The sequence below is a fragment of the Echeneis naucrates genome, chromosome 8, assembly GCF_900963305.1.
Source record: "Echeneis naucrates chromosome 8, fEcheNa1.1, whole genome shotgun sequence".
Taxonomy (NCBI): domain Eukaryota; kingdom Metazoa; phylum Chordata; class Actinopteri; order Carangiformes; family Echeneidae; genus Echeneis; species Echeneis naucrates.
The window spans coordinates 20,145,531-20,166,427 of NC_042518.1; the positions used below are offsets into that span (position 1 = coordinate 20,145,531).

The window sequence follows — 20,897 nt, forward strand, 5'->3', positions numbered from 1 at the left end:
GCAAACTCCTCCTTAGCCATAGCCAATTTTACTGCGTCAAGGCGCCGCACAGGCACAAAAACTGGCGATCCCACATTGGGAATGTGTGTTTCACAACCATGGTGGAAATGGCAGGTGTAGTTAGCGATGGAAAGTTTTCTAGCAGGTTCTGAAAAACATCACCTGATGCTAAAAAGTTAGCGTGTGTTACAGGCCTGGCTCCCCATCTCACACGGAAAAGTGGCGAAACACACAGCAATTAAATGGCATTTTGAAACATCAACAAGCAGACCATTTGCACACAGAAAACCTGTGCCGGTAATGGGAACAGTAATGGAGGCCACTAAAAAGTCCTACTAATAATGGAGTCCGTGAAAACAAACAGTCACCAACCTTGTGCCAAATGTTGCAATGGGCGATTAGCTGCACTTAGTAGCAGGCCGCCTCCTACGGCAGACCTGTCCGTGCTAGCAGGAGGGAGGAGGCTCTTTCGGTAGCCAGAGTCCACCAGATCCCATCTTCTTCCTGACATTGAGTCCTTAATGAAGACCAGCTTGCTGTGTCCACCAGCGCCCACGGCTGCTCCTGAGCGCTGGCCCTTGAGTTTCCCAGCACCTCAAATGAGCACGGAGGGACACAGTGTGTGGCCTTGCTGTCGAACCATTGGTGGAAAAAACAGAGGCCATTCCTGCACCATCTCCAGGCAGTCACTCCAGCCACCATGGCCAGATCCGTGTCCCCTGACACTGTTGGCAGACGCTCTGATGCTTGAGCACTCTGGACAGTGAACTGTCTGGTAGCCAACAGTCAATCGCCCTCCTCAGCCAAACCTTGGCAGTCACCGGCAGCCAGACATGGGGAGTTAGCCAGTGCCGCATGCACCGGAGATGGGAGCTGGTGCAGGAAAATGTGTGGGAATAGAAAACCACCTTCTGCACATCCGGAGCAGAAGATGTTTGAGGGTGACATATTTACCATGTTGTGGGGTGGCGCGCAACAGCTGCACGACCCATGGTGTGGACTGCTGGCCCAGCACAGCAATGACCAAAATGTATTTGGAGTCGTCTGCAGGTGGAACAGCATCTCCACATGCCTTAACCACGAAGCTGGGTCGCTCAGCCAAATCTCCGGGAGCTTCACAGGTAGAATGGCCGGCTGTGAGAAATGGGGGCGGTGTGGCCAAAGTGGAATCACACTCTTCATCTGCTCCAAACATGTTCAATTTGGGGTCACCAATGTGGCAGGATGAGGAAGCACACAGGAGACAAAGACAAGTTTTAAGTTTTATTCCTCAACTCCAAAGCCAAAGTGAAAACAGGAAAAGAGGCGAGCCCCTTGTGTCCACCCCACTATAAACAAAATCAAAACTTTCAAAAGTGCATCAAAAGTGTCAATAGTACTAGTAAAATTCTAGTATATTCTTAGAATAAATTATAAGAATTCTAAGAATAAAACATCAAGTGGAACTGTATGCTAACTTCAGCTGGCTGTTTATTCACGAACAGTTGTGCCGTCTAACATGCTTTTTCTTTGTGGCTTATACTGCCACCTATGGGTGATACCTTTAGTCAAAATCATAATGCTGTTACACCATCATCATTCATTGAATTCAGGGTGACATGTCATTGAGGTTCTTTTTCTAATTGATATGAGTGGTTTTTGGTCAGTCTCTGATGTAAAGGTTGGCAATCCATACACATAACTGTGAAACTTTCCACATCCAAATACTAAGCCTAAAGCCTCTTTTTCTATTTGCACATGATGTTGCTCCATCCATTGAGCTAGACACATATGCCACAGGTTGCCATTTGTCTCAGTGGAGATCTTTGTTGTTTTTGTTGGATCAAAAAAATGTGAGGACTGGCTCTGTAGTTAGTTTCTTTTAATTTTTTCCACTCTTTCTCATGGCGAGCAGTCCACTCAAACACTGTGTTGTGCTGTAGCAACCCCCTGAGGCATGTTGTTTTAGAGGTAAGATTAGGAATGAATTTACCCAGGAGGTTGATCATTCGCATTGCTCACAGCACTCGTTTTTTGTCAGTGGGGGCAGGCATGTTCAATTTGGCTTGCACTTTTGACTGGTCAGGTTTTTCCCGGCGCTTCTTCTCATTAGTTCTAAACACTATCTGATCTCTTATCATAGAGTTTCTGGGATTATCAAAATTAAACAGGACTGAATTTGAATCTTGAGGTTGGTAAGAAAATAATCAAATGTCTCACCCTTGCTGTAAGCGTGAACGAAATGTGTACCTCTTGTATGTTTCATTTTTCTTTGACAAGCAGTGCTCGTCAGTGGTTCATCACACTTGTCTTTGTCATCAGGTTGAGCAAACACAAATATGTTGAAGATTTCTATTGCTTCTGTACCAGTGATGGTGAGCAGCATGGCTAGTTTTCTCTCATCTGCCTGCCGATCCACTCCGACAGCTGCAATATACAGCAGCAGGAATTGCTGTTTGAAAGCCCTCCAACTTGCATCTATATTTCCAGTTTCAATGAACCTGGCGGCTTTATTGCATCCATTTTGTTGGGTCGCTTCTTTTTCTCTACTCCACTCCTAGTACTATATAATGTTCCATGAATAAAAAATCAAGTTGAACTTCAGGTAGCTGTTTATTGACAAACAGTCACAAACCGTCTAACGCTTTTTCTTTGTGGCTTCCTGTGTCAACATGCACTCTGCAAGTGGTCTACTGAGGTTCTACTACATATCAGTTACATTAAATACTAAAGCTTTAAGTAGGGTTGTGGACAGCTGCATTAACACACAGATAAAAAGCACACCTAACATCTGTTAAACTTAAACTAACATGATGGATGGATTCTAACACTGTCAAGTGGGAGAAAAAGAAGGTGATCCCCAGAGAACTTGAGCCACAGATGATGAGAATGAGAAAAATAATAAGAATGCCGACTTAATCTGTCATTATGCTTTCAAAAATTAAACACACAGAGAGCACTGTATTTAGAAAGTTGCACATACAATTTTTGGCATCACATCCTCCTCAAAATATTATATTATATTAAAAGAAAAACTCTGGAAGTCCAACAGGCAGACAGCTGTCAGGTAGTGTTTGCAATGATGAATTTGGTTAAAATGATTTCTGGACCCTTAAAATCAGGCGGCTATGGTTATATAAGAAATGAATGGTGCGAGTGAATGTGTAGAGGTTCGGAGCGGACAGCACTGCTCACTTGAATTAGAGGCTGACTGGAGGCAGCTCACGATGAGGCTGAACGCTGGAGAGTGAAAGCGAAGCTCCGACCGTCTGAGCGGAGAAACGAGCTACATGTCAACATGCCGACATTCTCAGTCATGTACAAGGGGGCCGTCATCATTAGCAGGTAAGCGGACGGAAGGTTGCCGGGTGGAGCAGTCTTTGTGGGGGAAATGTCAGTACTTCTGTCAGGTGATGAGCTGCTGCTGTGGTGGAGCCGGATGACGTTCGCGGCTTCTGTCGGTTGAACTGTTACTGCGACAACAACGGGGCTGGATTTAAGGGGCTCGCGCCAAAAGCTGTTTCGATTAAAAAAAAAAAGGTTTCAGCGGTTTAACCAGGGACGTGCTTTGTCGCAATGTGTTACCAGTGGAGGCGAAAATGTGCTATCCTTTCACATTCTGTGTGTGTGTGTGTGTGTTTGCTGCTGTTATATTGGGGACCGCTCGCCCGGAGAACATCTCCACCGTACAGTCGATGACCACAAAGCCTTTTCTTTTCTTACAGTCCATCAGAAAAAGTTGGTCTGATTTTGAGGTTTTGAGCTGTTGCTGAAAACTCAAACGAAATTGAAATCATAGTAGAAGACAGGGGAACATCAGATTTCCAGTGATGCCCTGTTGAATAAATGCATGCAGCAAAATGTTGGGACGTTTCTCCTGTATGGCTCCTCTTGCTGTTGTCAGATTTTGTAGTTTCCTCTGAGAAGAGACATTTAACCCTCCTATCATTCTTGAGGTTAATTTGATTCAGTGTTTGTCACATGAACACATTTTGCATGCGTAGGTGTCGGTAATATGCAGGTTTACACAGAAAATCCCCTGAGGAAGCACCTGAAAAAATCAGGGCATGAGGGTTTTGCTTGACAGGGACGAAGGACCCTAAAGGCATAACATTACAATTTTTTGGCATCTTACGCCTTGGTGAGGAACCCTTACACCTTGAATGGTATAAACCACAGGCAGGTAACACGGCAGGTGCCAGGTTTGCCCCACCCAAAGTGATTCAAAGGTGAGTATGACATGTGCTCAATGCAAGAAATATGTCTGCAACGAAGCAGCATTATGGTTAGACTGTTGCCTCAATGTTGTGGGTTCAGTTCCTGAGCTTCGGGTCTTTCTGTGTGGAGTTTGAATGTTCGCCCCATGCCTGTACCCCGATACACCCACCCCCACACACGCGGACCATCAGTCACGAACCCAGATAAGAAGAGAGGAGGGGTGAGTGAGACTTTATGGTGACTGACCACAAATGTTACTATTATTACTGAAACGTACAAAAAAAAAATAGAGATAAGTAAATGAAAGGTGATGAGGTCACCAAAACCAGTAAGGTAAATTTTTTTGTGGTCATTAATGCGGTCAGTAAATTTGAAAAGATTTGAATGAAAACTTTTAAAAATACATTCTGTCCAATTTGAAAGTTTGGCCTGATGGTGGTGCTACAGGAAATTTGTTAATAAGTTTAATTACCAAGGGATTATTTATGTGTTCACCCAATATACAAAGAGCCTGACACAAAAACTTGGCCAGTAATTTAATTAAAATCATTTAATGTAAGTAGATATCCTGAAGGTCAGGTTCACCCCAAGGATCAAATGCGTTGTCATATTTGAGGATAATAGGAGGACAAAGTAAAGAACATGTGAACAGGTTAGGAGTCAGCCTGGCAGTTGGAGCAGTTTCTACTCTTAAATTTTAATGATGAGTCACTGTTGTGATAATAAATCTCTGATTGTACCTTATTGTGTCTGTGTTTAATGGCTGACTTTCCAATAATATGCAAAACCTTTCATTATGCTTTTATGTTTAATCTTTGTGTCTGTTTTCAGTTCAGGGTTCGGAAACAATATGTTTAAGGCATCATGATGCTTGACAAAAATATAATGTTGCGCTATTTTCAGGTAACTCAAACTTAAAGGGAGTTTAAGTATTTAGCTAGAACAAAAATATTTGACACCTAAGGAGGAAATCTTTGTGTTCATAACTCTGGTGCCAAATGATCTTCATTAAAGGGAGTGTAGTTATAGAGGACAATCTCCTCAAATAGGATTAGAATCATTAGGTTAGGTTGAAAGACTGTACTGACAAAACACATTACTTAGTCTTTCTCATTATAATAGTGCCTAGAGCTGTTAAAAACTGTTGTTCATTATGTTGCACTTTTAAAATGGGTTAGAAAAATGCAAAATTATGAATTAGGTCAATATGCACTTTGATTCTCATGCTCTGCCACATAGATACATATTTTTGATTGGTGACAGATGTTTGAAATGGACTTTACTAGGAGAAGATGGTGTGTGTGTGTGTGTATCAGAGAGAAAGAGAGCGAGAGAGAGCGTGTTTACAATAACAATACATATAAACAGTTGTTTCAGCCATCCGCATAATGGTGGACAAGAGTGTAGGCCAAGATGCAGGTTGCACATATACACACACATGTATAGACAGAGAGAGGGCGGATGTAGAAAATAATGCCCATTCTTTCTTTTGTCACATTGTGGTGATTGAATTCATAGGAAGAATGATTTTATTCTCTGTCCTCAATTATTTTCATTGTTTCACTATCAGGAGGGAAGCTTGCTGGTGAAGCTGCATATGAAAAATGATAAGCCTTGTCATTCGGGTAGCAAGCAAACTAGGACCTATGTGTGTCATTGCCAGGAAACCAATACAACCCAAGTTTACCCCCCAAAAAAAATAAATAAATAAAGCTTCAGATGTTACAGATGACCAAGAAGAGAGGTTTTTACTATTGCTTGAAAGTGGGTGTAATGCCTGATAAAATAAACAAAAAAATGAACAAATATGATGTAAACAAAAAGGCAAATATGCTTTTTTTTTTTTTTACATTTTGTTAAAGGGCAAAACAGAGATTTCAGATAAAAAATGTAATTTTCTGTCCATTATTTTTCTGGTCAGGCATTACAGGGCTAACTGTTACCTAGCACTTCTTTCAATTGTTAATTTTTGGTGTTTTACTTTACCTTTTGTTGTGTGTAATCTCAGCAAATGAATGTTCTTTTGATTGCTTCTTGCTACAGTGTTGGATGGATTAAGAAAACACTGTGCAGCCAGTTCTTTTTCAGTGCTGTTACATAACACTGCAAAAATTTCTGCCAACCTCATCTTCTGGAGATTACTGTACATGTGTGAACTCTAACCAAGATGTTGTTTTATTCATTTATTTTAAACCATTAACAGCCTGCCCCCCTAAAGGGAGAGGACGAAATCAAAGGAAAAGTCACCTCGGAAATTCTATAATTTAAAGCTTAAAAAAAAAAACGAAAATTATATTGTTAGTGTATCATAGCGATGGTTATTTTTTACAAAATATGCCCTCAGCCATCTATTATCTAGTCTGCAGTGTGTAGCAGCCTGAAGACTGAAGCTCAGACTCTCTGTGAGGAGGATATGAGGGCCTGAAGGGTCTTTATTGGCTATAATTTCAAATGAGCCTTATTTTGTGATGTCAGTTTCCAAACTTTACAACATGGTCAGGGTTTTTAGCTTCAGTCTATTTAAAGTGATAAACATTGTCAGTGCGCTTCAAGATGGGTACAAATAGCCTTTTCAAAATAAGATTCAAAGGCTTGTTGTCTATGCTTGAAGCGACACCAATCGTGGTGGCTGTTGCAATTCTTCCAATTCAAAAAAAATGCAGTTATCAATTACAATTACAAGCCTGGTTGTCAATTATGGCCAGAGGTGTGGTAAACTCCAAACATAATCTCAATAAAAGCCCAATGAATGGTTTTTAATATGAAATGGTTACATTAAGTGTTAAGATTGTATTTACTTGTAATAAATTTAACAGGGCCAGCAGAAGTGAATCAAAATATGGCTTTGCAGACCATAAGGTGGTTCATATTTGCTTCCCCAGCTGTAACATGCAGCTACCACATTGATTCTTTAGTACTAATCTTTGAGTAATTTTAGATGTAACAGTATATGAATTAAGGGATTAAGGGACTAATCCAAGAATTTAAATTAATACTATATTTTGTTGCTAAATACATATTTAACTTCATTTAAATTGGCTTTTTCACACAGAACTTAGAGTATTTATATTCTGCGGTATTGGTACTTTAATCAAGTGAAGGATCTGAATACTTTTTCCACCTTACAGTAACCCCTACAGTGAGTCGAATGAGTTGAGTGCCTTTATTGTCGTTGTACATAAGCACAACACAATTTTTACACACTCCTTAGCCTTCATACAACTACATCAATTAATCACAATTATTAAATCAAATCAGATTTATTTGTATAGCGCCAAATCATAACAAAGTTACATCAAGGCACTTTACATATAGAGCAGGTCTAGACAAAACTCTTTATAAATTTATTTAAAGAGACCCAACAGATGAGCAAGCACTTGGCAACAGTGGCAAGGAAAAACTTCCTTTAAGAGGCAGAAACTTCGAGCAGAACCAGGCTCAGGGGGGGCAGCCATCTGCCTCGACCGGTTGGGTTGAGAGTGGGAGAGAGAGAGAGAGAGTGAGATAGGCATTGGAGGGGGGGGGGGGGTGTAGGCAGGAACATGTTGCTGCATGAAGTTCATGGAGTTGAGCTGTAGTGCAGAATTCATGAAATATGGGACCAGCAGGTGTTGCAGGAACATGGGATGGCAATGAGTCACCACCTGCAGGATGAGGACAGGGAGAGAGAGGAGAGGGACTGGGAGAGACAGAGACTTTGGCAGAACATGATTAGTAAATGCAGTATAAATACTTAGAACTGGGTGAAACTGTGTTTTTTAAGAAGGATGGTTCTTATCAACACATGTAAGGGGGGAGGAAAGGAGAGCGAGTGAGACGGAGGGAGAGAGAAAGAGGGAGGGGGGAGAGAGGGTAACAGGGAAAGACAGGGAGAGACAGAGAGAGAGAGAGAGAGAGAGAAGCTCAGTCCTTCCCCCAGCAGCCTAGGCCTATAGCAGCATAGCTAAAGAGTAGAGGACTTTAACTTTTTAACTATAAGCTCTGTCATACAGGAAGGTTTTAAGCCTGGTCTTGAAAATTACTAAAGAGTCCTCCCCCCGGATCGATACTGGAAGTTGGTTCCATAGAAGAGGAGCCTGATAACTGAACGATCTGCCTTCAGATTTACCCTTGGAGACTCTAGTAACCACAAGTAAACCTCCATCTAGAGAGCGGAGTGGCCTGCTAGGACAGTAAGGAACTATGAGCTCTCTGAGATATGATGGAGCTTGGCCATTAAGAGCTTTATATGTTAAAAGAAAGGTTTTGAATTCTACTCTATATTTTACTGGCAGCCAATGAAGAGCAGCTAACACAGGAGAGATGTGATCTCTTCTCCTAGTTCCTGTTAATATTCGTGCAGCAGCGTTCTGAATTAACTGAAGGCCTTTTAGAGATTTGTTTGGACATCCAGATAGTAATGAGTTACAGTAGTCCAGCCTAGAAGTTACAAATGCATGGACTAGTTTTTCTGCATCATCCTGAGAAAGGATGTTTCTGATTTTCCTAATGTTTCTCAGGTGGAAGAAAGCTGCCCGACTAACTTGTTTTATGTGAGGGACAAAGGACATGTCCTGGTCAAAAATTACTCCAAGGTTTCTTACAGTGGAGCTGGAAGCCAAAGTAATGCCGTCCAGACTGATGAGATGATTAGATAGTATTTTTCTGAGATGTTTAGGACCGAGTACAATAACTTCTGTTTTGTCAGAGTTGAGAAGTAAAAAATTTCCAGTCATCAAGACTTTTGTCTTCAAGACATGCCTGCAGTCTGACTATCTGAGTGACTTCATTTGGCTTCATTGATAGGTACAGCTGAGTATCGTCTGCATAGCAGTGGAAGTTGATGCTGTGTTTCCTGATAATGTTGCCTAGAGGAAGCAGATAAAGCGTAAAGAGGATTGGTCCAAGTACCGAATCCTGCGGGACTCCATGACTGACTACAGTACATGAGGAGGAGCTGTTGTTTACATGAACAAACTGATGTCTATCTGATAAGTATGAATTTGAACTACCTTAGTGCAGTTCCTTTAATTCCAATTTCATGTTCCAGTCTCTGTTGTAAAATATTACGATCTATGGTGTCGAATGCAGCACTAAGATCTAGAAGGAGAAGTATGGAGGCTGATCAATTGTCTGAGGCCATTAGAATGTCATTGGAGACTTTAACCAGCGCTGTTTCTGTGCTATGATGGGCTCTAAATCCTGACTGAAACTCTTCAAACAAACTGTTCCCATCCAGATGCTCGTGTAGTTGTTTTACTACAGCTTTCTCAATGATTTTAGAAATAAATGGAAGGTTCGATATGGGTCTATAGTTTGCCAAAACATCTGGATCAAGATTAGGCTTTTTAAGCTGGGGTTTGATGACCGCAGTCTTAAGTGCCTGAGGTACATAACCCAGAAATAAAGTCAGATTAATCAAATCTAGAATGAACGGCTCAATTAAAAAAAGATCTCTTTAAAGAGGCTAGTTGGTACTGGGTCTAATAGACAGGTTGACGGTCTGGATGATGAAAATATAGAAGCTCGCTCTGAGAGATTCAGAGGTGAGAATGATTCCAGATGTAAAAGAGGCGTTGCAGCTGATTCAGGAGTTGCTGTATTCAGTAGGAGATTTTTATCTAACGCAGGCAAGAGCTGATAAATTCTTTCTCTGATCGTGAGAATTTTATCTGTAAAAAAGTTAATAAAATCATCACTGCTTAGAGCTAAGGGGATCACTGGTTCAACTGAGCTATGGCTCTCTGTCAGCCTGGCTACAGTGCTGAAGAGAAACCTGGGGTTGTTCTTGTTTTCTTCTATGAGTCCTGAGTAATATGAACTTCTAGCACTGCGGAGAGCTTTTTTTTATATGTCTTTTATGTCTTTTTATATATCTTTCCAGGCTCTGTGAGACTCTTCTGACTTACTGGAACGCCAGTTTCTTTCTAATTTCCTTGATGTCTGCTTTAAGGCATGGATTTGGGAATTATACCAGGGAGCCAGCCTCCTCAGATTGAATACTTTCTTTTTGAGAGGGGCGGCATTGTCGAGATTCGAACGCAGCGTGGCCATAGTGCTAGTCACAAGGTCATCAACCTGCGTATGGGAGAAATCCTCATTTGAATTTAGATATGGCATTGTTGGGAATGATGACCAAATGTTCTCTTTAAATTTAGCCATAGCAGCTTCAGATAAACATCATCTATAGCTGAATTTATTCCTCAATGATGTGGAGCCCATTAAAGTAAACTCAAATGTAATAAGGTAATGGTCAGACAGGAGAGAATTTTGGGGAAGAATTGTTAGCTTGTCAATCTCAATGCCATATGTTAGAACAAGATCAAGGATATGATTGTAGAAGTGAGTGGGTTCATTCACATGCTGGGAAAAGCCAATTGAGTCTAGTAGGGAAAGAAACCCAGAACTAAGGCTGTCGCTCTCTACATCAACATGTATATTGAAATCTCCCAGTATAATGATTTTATCTGTACTGAGTACTAACTCTGATATAAACTCAGAAAACTCTGATAGGAATTCTGAGTACGGACAAGGTGGACGGTACATTGCAACTAACAGAACAGATTTTTCACCTTTCCAGTCTGAGTGGGAAAGACTAAGAGTGAGGCTTTCAAATGACCTGCAGCCAGATTTTGGTCTTGGGTTGATTAATAGGCTTGACTAAAATATTGCAGCAACCCCCCCCCCTCGACCTGTGGTATGAGGGATATGAAAGTTAATATGAGTTGGGGGTGTAGCTTCATTAATGCTAACATACTCATCCTGCTGCAGCCACGTTTCAGTTATACAAAATAAATCAATATGGTGATCAGAAATGAGATTGTTAACTAGTAGAGATTTTGATGATAGTGATCGAATGTTCAACAGTCCACATTTGATCGCAGTGTTATTTGAGACTGAATTTGTGGCTGTTTTAATTTCAGTTAGGTTTTCGTTTTTAGCTCCTCTTCTGTTTAATTTGGGTTTCTTAACTTTTCTAAATTTAGGTCGTCAGGGGACAGACACAGTTTCTATAGACCTAAACATAGACAGAGACTCTATTCTATTCTCAGCAGGTGACCGCTCTGACTGAGGCGCAGAGGAGCGTGTTAAACTGTGGCTCTGCCTCCTGGTCTCGACCCGGGATTGTCAAGGTTTTGGATTTCTAATAAAATCAGCCATATTCCTAGAAATGAGAGCGGCCCCGTCCATGGTGGGATGGACACCATCTCTCCTAATTAGACCAGGTCTCCCCCAGAAAGACTTCCAGTTATCTATGTAGCCCACGTTGTTTTCGGGACACCACCTCGACAGCCAGCGGTTAAATGACGTCATGCGGCTGTACATGTCATCACTGGTCCGATTGGGGAGGGGGCCGGAGAAAACTACAGTGTCCGACATCGTTTTAGCAAAAGTACACACCGATTCCACATTAATTTTTGTGACTTCCGACTGGCGAGGTCGGGTGTCATTACTGCCGACGTGAATAACAATATTAGCATATTTACATTTACCCTTAGCCAGCAGTTTCAGATAAGACTAGATGTCGCCTGCTCTGGCTCACGGGATACACTTCGCTATGGCTGCCAGTGTTGCTAACTTCACGCTCCTCCGAATAGAATCACCAATCACTAGAGTCGGCTTTTCAGCGGGTGTGTCGCTGAAAGGGGAGAACCTGTTGGAAAATGTGAACTGGTCGGTGGTGAACCAGGGGCTGCTGCCTACAACTATGTCTCTTGTCTCAGACAGTCACCCAGCCGCCCTGACTAGATCCCGGCTGCTCGGGAGCCACTGGGGTGGAGGAAACTGTCTTGGCTGCCGTATGAGCTCATCTAGGTCGGCCGGCACCGGCTACAGGGGGGAGCTAGCTACACTAGCATAGGTTGGGCTAGCTAAAGTGCAGAGCCGGGATTCTAACTCATTAACATCTATGACAAGAGGTGCTATCATAAAAGGAGGCAGAAGAATAACTACGCATGAGGCACACAGAACAGGAGAGGAGAGGAGGAGGAGAAGGAGGAACAGAGAGTGGAGACAGAGAGCTAGAGGACATTGCTAATCGGGTAGTTTGATTAGCATAGGAGCAGAACCGGTTATAATCTTTGGAGAAAGGGGAGATATTGACTTTTAAACCTAGTGTTGATGTGACAATAATTTGCTGTCTAATTAATCGAGTGAATTAGGAAATAGTAGCAGAAGAACAGTGGAAACAACACACGAGATGACAGCGCACAGCAGAGAGCACAACCGCCAGTGACCGGAAATGACGCAACACGTTTACCGTCCGCCCAGTACACAACCAGAAAAGCCATTGTTTTCCTGGTTTACTTGTTGAATGTAATAATGGCACACATCAGAATGTATATAACAGCAAATATACATTTGATTGTGTATGTACACTAAATTCGAACAGTCTGTTGTCCGAATAGAGGCATTATGAGTGTGAGCAGTCGCAACATGCATCGCGCCAAGTCGAGCTTGGAGAGGGGCAGGAGGCAGTTGGCTGCAGCCTCTGTTGGGTGCTGCCATCCAGCCAACTACCACCCAGTGGTAAGGGCAGAGGCAGGATGGTGAGGGGGGCAGTAACATGAGGGAGGGGGAAGGAAGTGGGGGGAGGATGGGGGGTGGGTATGTGCATTCATGTCGATGTCCATGTGTGCAGGTGGTTGGTATCAGTCTTTGTCTGTGTGTATGTAAGATCCGAGTGATCTTGTAGGCGACATCAAACTGTAGGGGGGGTTAGTGAAAGGGAGCAGATTTGCGTCTCCAACACAGATGGAATAATGATGGAGGATAAAACAATGGGGCAGATGTTGTTCAGAGCTGATAAAAATTGCTGTGTTTGGGTTTAGCAGAGGAGCACAGATTTCAATACGTCTCCTCTTTCTGTCAGTTCCAATTAATGTGATCCATATTTTCCCATCTTCAACAACAACTTCATCACAAAGCGGTCAACTTAGCAAATGGTTTCCATTTTGCGTTTCACATCAAGAATTAACACAGTCTGTTCCCGCACCACTTTGCCAACCTCATTAATCATGAGGGGCAGATGTGGACATTCAGATTTGGTGGCAGCCATCGTTTTGCCAATTTTGCGGTATGCGAGTGCACCAACTAAACCGAGAAGGAGGAGTCCTCCAACCGTGAATCAAAGTAAATAGAGGTCCTCAATATCCTCTATGGAGAATGGCGCCAAGCATGTTACATGCCAGCTTCCCCAGGATCTGAGGACATAGCCCACCTGATGGGGTCCGTCCAGGCAAGCAGGCTCCTCCAATCCTGATTTTGTCAAAATCATGGTGTCAATAGCGCTGAGTGACCAGTTGATCAATTCCTTGTTGAAGTTAGGAGGATTCACAGCCAAGTTGAGACAGATACAAGACAAGATAGAGAGGGTAGACAGAAGAGGAGGAGTGCAACCGCCCTCGCCAAATTCCAAACTCCAGTCCAGTGCCAGACAACATACCATCCATCCATACCAAGCAGCAGATTTTATAATAATGAAGTCGCATAATTCACACCTTTACTCCTGAGATCCAGCATTAGTCCCAACACAGCTTTTTTCCTGTGCTTGGTCAAATTTTTATTGCTGTAATTTTTCTGTTCAGTCTGATAAAAGTCCTTGAGTGATTTAGAGTTTGATAGATCTGGCTACATGTGGGAATAGGAAAATGAGGGGAATGTGGAGAATGAAAGAAGTCTTAGCAACCCCCTCCTGACTTCTGCTGTGAATTTTGAATTAGGCCAATTTTGGGTCTGAGCATAAAATGAAAAGTATGAAAAACAAACTTATTTGGTTTTAGATTCATAAACAGATCACAAAATATTAATATTCAAGAAACACCTCCAGGATGCACTGGAATGCATCATCAGTGTTGTGACCTTGGGTTATAAGGTGTTTCAGGTTATTGAACATACACCCTCGCCCTGTTGACTCAGCTAGGGTTGATCAGGACCCAACAGCTCAACTCCATGAACTTAATGCAGCAACATGTTCCTGCCTACACCCCCCCTCCAATGCCTATTTCTCTCTCTCTCTCTCCCACTCCCAACCAGCCGAGGCAGATGACCGCCCCCCCTGAGTCTGGTTCTGCTCGAGGTTTCTTAAAGGAAGTTTTTCCCTGCCACTGTTGCCAAGTGCTTGCTCATCGGGGGATCTGTTGGGTCTCTTTAAATAAATTTATAAAGAGTTTGGTCTAGACCTGCTCTGTATGTAAAGTGCCTTGATGTAACTTTGTTATGATTTGGCGCTATACAAAAAAAAAATCTGATTTGATTTGATTTGATTTGAACTTGCTACCCCCACAGCTACCCATGGATCAGCCCTCTTTAACTAAAGCCAACTAGTGGCTTTTTCTGTAGACTCACTGGCAAATTAAATGGCCCTCTTCTTGTCTGCTCCTGTGATGCCCACCTGAGTTGGGACCTTGCAGAAAGAATATCCTGCAAATCCTCTACAGCCAACTTCTATGGGCTCTTAGAATGTTTTCCTGTCCTTGCCCCTGCCCCTGCACTCCTCCACTGGTTCTTGGTATTTGGCGTGCTTCTTCTCATTGGCTTCCTCAACGTACTCTTCCCAAGGTACTGTCAGTTCCAGCATGATCAGGTGTTTTTGGGCATCTGAGTTGATGATCATCGGAGTGAACCTGTTGGTATGCGCTGGGGGAATGTCAGCTGCTTTCCCAGGTCAGCCTGCAGCTGCCAATCAGAGGCTGTGTTGAAGAGGCCTGTTCATTGTTTTTATCTGAGGTTGGAGTTTTTCTTCAGCTGTGATGAAGGTGACTGCTTTCTTTTGTGCGTGGTGGTATCTGCCGGAGGTGGTATCTGCTTGGCAAGTCATAGACTCTCTGCACCAGGATCTGGACACAACAGAAATCTGCCTGCATGATCTTTGACCAGGTGATCCTGCGCTGCAGTGTACTCACCCATCTGGTCCAAGCTCCCTGCTGCCGGAGTCCCTCTGACCAAGAACAGAACTTGACCAGAACTTGACCAAGAGTCAAGCTCTTGCATGGACTTCTGGATGGCAGCGGTATCTTTCAAGCTTGAGTCAAAGATCTTCCCCAAGCTTTTGACCAGTTTCTCTGTAATGGACGGAATGACTGTTCCTATGATTAGGAATTGGAATTTGTCAGTCACCTTCCCCTTCTTCAACACCATGGACTTTGACTTGAAGGGCTTAAAACTCATCCTGGCCCAATAATTTCCATGTTTTCATTTTACAACTTAGGATTCTGAGTTGAAAGTGAAAAGAACAACTAGTACACAGATTCTATTGTCCCATTATCTGTTCAGTTGAGCTGAAATGGAACATGTAAAGATTGTGTTAAAGTTGGTGCTGTTCACTTCCAAATTATTTTTTTTTATCAGTATTCAATGCATCTTGGGATCCTGTGGGCAATGAAGAATTCCCCCTGTTTGAGTCTATGCTACCCAGCTATATTTGAAGGACTCTGCTTTAGTGAAGATTTTCCATGGATAGGATCAATTTTTAATATTCATATATTTAAGATATAGTACAATCAATATCACATAAACACACATCATGTTTGATTTGAGTGAAGGAATATATAAAATTATTTCAAACATACTCTGATTTAGTCAGTAATTGAGGTCAAAGTTAAACTTCAGAGAACTGAGTAGTGGGTAGCTTCACATCCAAAGGGCCTAGTCTGACAAAAACAAGAAAAGCACAATTAGCTTTCACAGCTAAATTCATATCACACGTAATGTTTTGTCTATTTTGTCTTTTCCTCTGTCTTCTCTATTTTCTTCAACCCGCCATATCTGACAGGACGTTAATGGGTCCATACGGAGTCGATCGCGCTGTTCATTCCATGGAGTTTACAGACTGCGAGAATGGCCTAGGTAAGTCAATTTTTTCCTTTTTGGTGATAAAGGAGAGACTTCTGTACCTGCAATTGATGCACCTTCACTCAAATGCTTTCCATAGTCAACTAACAAAGGGTTGAAACATTTGTTCCTGCAAATGCTGTCCTCTAAATCCCATCATTATTTGATGTCTAATGTCATGGTTTCTGGGGCCTGGGTATATCCCAGCATTCATTAGATGAGAGACAGTTTGGGAAATCTGTCACACAGCTATTTCATTGTTGCTTTGTGCATCTATTCTGATATGCTCAAGCATATTAATGACTTTGCAGACATTATAAAGTCCAAGTTTACTGACTATAGGCCAGCATAAGAGGCTTTTTACATCTGTTCATCTGAGTTTTTGCCTGCAAACAAGTTGATCAGAACTGTGAGTTGAAATCATAAGAATAAAACTGTGGAAGATGCTAAACAGATCTGTGGAACTGCAGAGTGCTATAAAAAATACCTACATTACTCGACCATGATCCATTGGCAATGCAAAAACATTTAGTGCAACTGGAGAAACTTTCTCCAGATCACATTCAAGGCTGATCCCACAGAATTCTCAGCATTTAATGTGAAATACAGGCGCATAACTGAGGTGTTCTTCTTGCTATAGCAAAGTGTCTTAACACTTTAGTGTAGGTACTTTTCTAATCCCAGCCTTAATTTGTTATGAAACTAAATTTCTCCCAATGTTTGAACCTCCCCATATCGTGGAAGCACTGCATTTCAGATTTTAATTTTTTTCTTTAATTTTTTTGGTTTTGTTCCTGCATTTATTTCACTAGTTAAGTTTGGCATACCACTACTACTGCCCTTTATAAATAAAGGCCTACTATAAGTCAATCAGCAACTTTTAATTTATCTTATTTGAATCCATATCATATTGCATAGTCATAATTATCCTGCAATAGCTGGCAGTGTAGCCTGATGTGTGAATAGCTGAAATAATATAAATCCTAAATGTAAAGGGATTTTCTCCGCATAGTACAGTAGGTACCCGAGCTAAGTATCTGTGTTTTTGCCTGGGAAGAAAAGCAGGTCACATGGCAAAGCCCTAACCCACTTAACTCAGTTGGGTTAAGAATGCAGGAGCAACTGTTTTGTTTTGTTTTTTTTTATCCTTGCTTCACTCACACACCACTCTAGTGAAGCTTGTGCCTACTCAAGGATAAATCTCCCAATCTACATGAATGCATTTACAGTCAAACTATAAAATATATTGCTGAAGAGCACATGTGATCATAATAAAAAGTACCTTCATAATCCTAAGAAAATGTGCAAAACCTGTCGCTTTCTCTAATATATTAATAATGCTTTTATTGTTGCACCGAATAGCTACAATAAATGTGTTGTTGCTTTTTCTGTCATTCTCTCTTCTCTCCCTCCCTCCCTCTCTTTTGCTGAGGGTGTCTCGTGTCTAATTATTCCTCTGTCTCCTTAACATACATGGTACATGTAATGAATGCAAGTGAGGGTCAGTGCATTGAAAGTGTTGCAAGGGCAACAAAGTCCGGGTGTAAACCACCATCATTGTGCCAAAGACCATTGAAAATAACATGTTTATATGAATTTATTTGACGAGAGCAGTACATAAACATTAGATTAACTGGGATGAAAATTATATCACAGCCATATAAACTGACTGCATTCCTCCTGGCTTGCTAATTGGGGCCCCAGCAGGGGTTGTTCCTCATCATCCAGAGCCACTGGCTGCTTCTGTCTGCTGACTCTGATGCAGTTTTGATGGCTGCACACTGGCTCTGGGCCTCATGGCCACTTGGTGCTAGATATTGCCATAAACCCTCTGCATCCAATCTCCACTGGGTGGACGTCCGTGTTCCAGCCATGATGTTATGCCTCAGCAGCCAGCTCAGTATAGCATAGATGTTTTCGCTCAAATGCCTTGTCCATGGGATCCACCCAGGGTATGGTGAGCTTGATGAAATAAATCTTCTTTATAGAAGGGGACCTGAGCACCATATGAGGTTTGGGGTGGAAGTGTAGTGCAGAATTTTCCAATTGCATCCACTTGTCCTTTAAGACAAGAACATAGCAAAGAATGACTTCTCATAGCACTGACGTTTATGGATAGAGTTACAAGGCAGTACTTTGCTGCGAAGATATGCACGATTGCTGTGAATTGTTGTTCTGACTGGCTGTTTGAATTATAGTATTGCATAAGATAACTCAATCGACATATTGCAATGAGTTTTACAGATGGACTAAATTATTTACTACAAAGATGTTTAGGCAGTGCAATTACAGAAATATATATATATATATATATATATATGTAATTATAGGTGGATTTAGATAATAATACATTACCTCACAATGCGTTTATGTACTGATGCACACTCCCAAAATAGATTTAAAATGTTTTTAATGAATGGAGTTTTTTTCTTCTTTGCAAAGTTCAGTATAGTCGGTCCAGTATTAAGTCACTGACTGGTAATGTCTAATAATGAACAGATCAGTGAGCAAAACTGAACATTTTTTTCAAAACTCCACTGTTCCAGTGGTAAGTAACATGAAAACAGTGGATGTGAATGAGATTGTTTTTACAATCAAAGAAATCAATGAATTCATAAGAAAGGTCTTGCCACTCATTATCCATAAAGAATTTAATATTTACGTTTACCCAAAGCCTCTTACAATACAAACTGTTTCGTTGCTCTTTTAGTATTAAAGGTGCACAACAAAAACGCTTTAAAATAAGCAGCTCATGAAATATGCCTGAAAAAAATCACATGATATTTTTTATTTATCTCCAGGCCTAGAGCTGAATAACTCCATTACTACCATGTGATTAGAAAGACTATGATGTCATACAGACAGTGAAGGGTATAGCATGTGAGCTGTGTGTAGACTGAAAGAAGCACAAAGGTGAAAAGCAAATCAGCTTATTGTCATCCAAGGTGACCACTTTTAAGTGTGCACACTGTTCTGATACATGAAACTGAAGTATAAAATCCCCTTCTGCACATCACCATCAGGGTAGTGGATCCTGTGCACACTAACACTCCTGCTGTCCTGTACTGAGGACAGCATGCTAATCCCTTTATTACCCCAGCATGAGGCCAGGAGAATGTTTCCATAGTAAAAATCGTCTTCGTCACAGTTAATAGTGTGGACATGTTGAATCCATAACAAGTGTTTCAATCGTCAGGTGTCTAGATAGAAGTCTGTATTGATACACAAACATCTCTCTCCAATCTATTCGATTGTTAATCTCATTCTTATGTCTCTATAATTCAAGAATTCTTACACAAATTATAAGAAAACATAACTAATACATTTTCGTCGTCCCTACTTATATAATCTGTGTCTGGATAAACTGCAGCTTGACTGATTAGTGGGGGCAAACAACCATAGTGGAAAGTCCATGTTATGTTTCTCTTCTCATCTGGTGTATGGCAAGCGATTTTGAGCTTTTTTTTTTATCACTTTGAATTTTCCCATTTTTGCAAGGCCTGTTGGAACGTTGGGTTCCTGTCCTGTCCTCGATGCATTTTAAGCAGGAAATAATTGGAAAAACTAAACGTGAAATTGAACGAGAGAAAGCAAGGCATGTCTCTACAACTGCTACTGCTGCTTTGCATTAGAATTATGTTTTTACTATCTGATGGTAGGCAAAGGGAAGATACTTTGAAGTGGAACAAAAGAAAAGGGCACTGTTTTCCTCAGGGAAGAGTAAGAATGGAGGAACGGCTGAGACAAGGACCTTTATAACCCTGTTCTTCCAAGAGACAGTAATTAACATGTGCCCCTTCACTCCAGATCCAATTAGTGTTACCATTTTGTCTCTATGCTTACAGACCGGCTTCAGATGAAGAAGGTGGTCTAGTAGTTAAATAAGTTCAACTTCAGCAGCTACTTATAATATTACTAATAATCACCTGTGTTTGAGGTAACACATTTGAAAAGTAATGTATTACAGTTGTTTACCATTTTCAGGTAATAGGTTTTGAGTAATATGATGTGGTGCAATTACCATTGCACCATCAAAAAATCTTCAAAGAGGAACTGTGGTGTATTGGCAACAGCAGAGGACATTTTTCAAGTGGTTAAACTCACAATACTTTGAGTTTCTCAGAGAAAAGGATAGTAACAACCTAACAATACCAGCCAACCAGCCAATTCTGACTGCCTGGTCTTCAAGGCTGGTGTCTAGCTGACGACGGCGCCTCTCATCTTGCTGTCTGTATCCACTTCTCTCATCTTAAAGGCAAATTTTTTCTGTTCAGCAGCTTATAATATACTTATATATATATACCTGTTAGTAGTACCACACAACAGAGAGTGACAAGAGACACCTTCACACAATACGAAGTCAATGGAGAGCTCTTGATTGTTTTCCTCTCCAGTGTGGGTGGGGCTTAAATGTGCTCTGCCTCTATGGAGGAAAGACATGATGACGACGAAAGCGAGGATAAAGATAAATGTTGATTGTCTAAAAAAGGAAAACAATTGTTCATTATGAAGTGAAATTACTTATTTTCTCATGTATATTTAGAATTGCTCTTTAACTAGACAAAAATATGCCATGTTATCGCTCGATTAATCAATTAAATTTTCTGTAGAATACTTGCTTACTAAAATATTTGATAGCAACAGCCCTAGTAAATAGTTATAGGAAAAAAAAATCATTTTGGAAGTAACCCACCCAACACTGGTGATTCCAGTGAACACAGTGAAGGAAGATTAATGAGGAAGAACTTGAGGGACTGTTAGAGTTGGTTTTGTTCAGTGCGAGTATGAAAGTGGGGTGGGGACTGGAATCACTGGCAAATCAGCTTATTTTGTTTATAAAGTACGTAAAACGGTGTAGTTGCCACAAGAGCTTCAAAAATGTTTGCTTC

At 41.3% G+C, this 20,897-nt stretch overlaps 1 protein-coding gene across 1 annotated transcript in view; it reads left to right on the top strand.

Moving 5' to 3' along the window:
• The first annotated feature begins 3,234 nt into the window (after positions 1-3,234).
• The window catches only part of LOC115047239 (syntaxin-binding protein 4), a 74,790-nt gene continuing 57,127 nt past the window's right edge, over positions 3,235-20,897 (top strand). The window contains exons 1-2 of the mRNA XM_029508041.1: positions 3,235-3,324; positions 15,950-16,023. Coding sequence (XP_029363901.1) covers positions 3,278-3,324; positions 15,950-16,023 — 121 coding nt within the window. The 5' untranslated portion in view covers positions 3,235-3,277. The remainder of the gene's footprint in view (positions 3,325-15,949; positions 16,024-20,897) is intronic.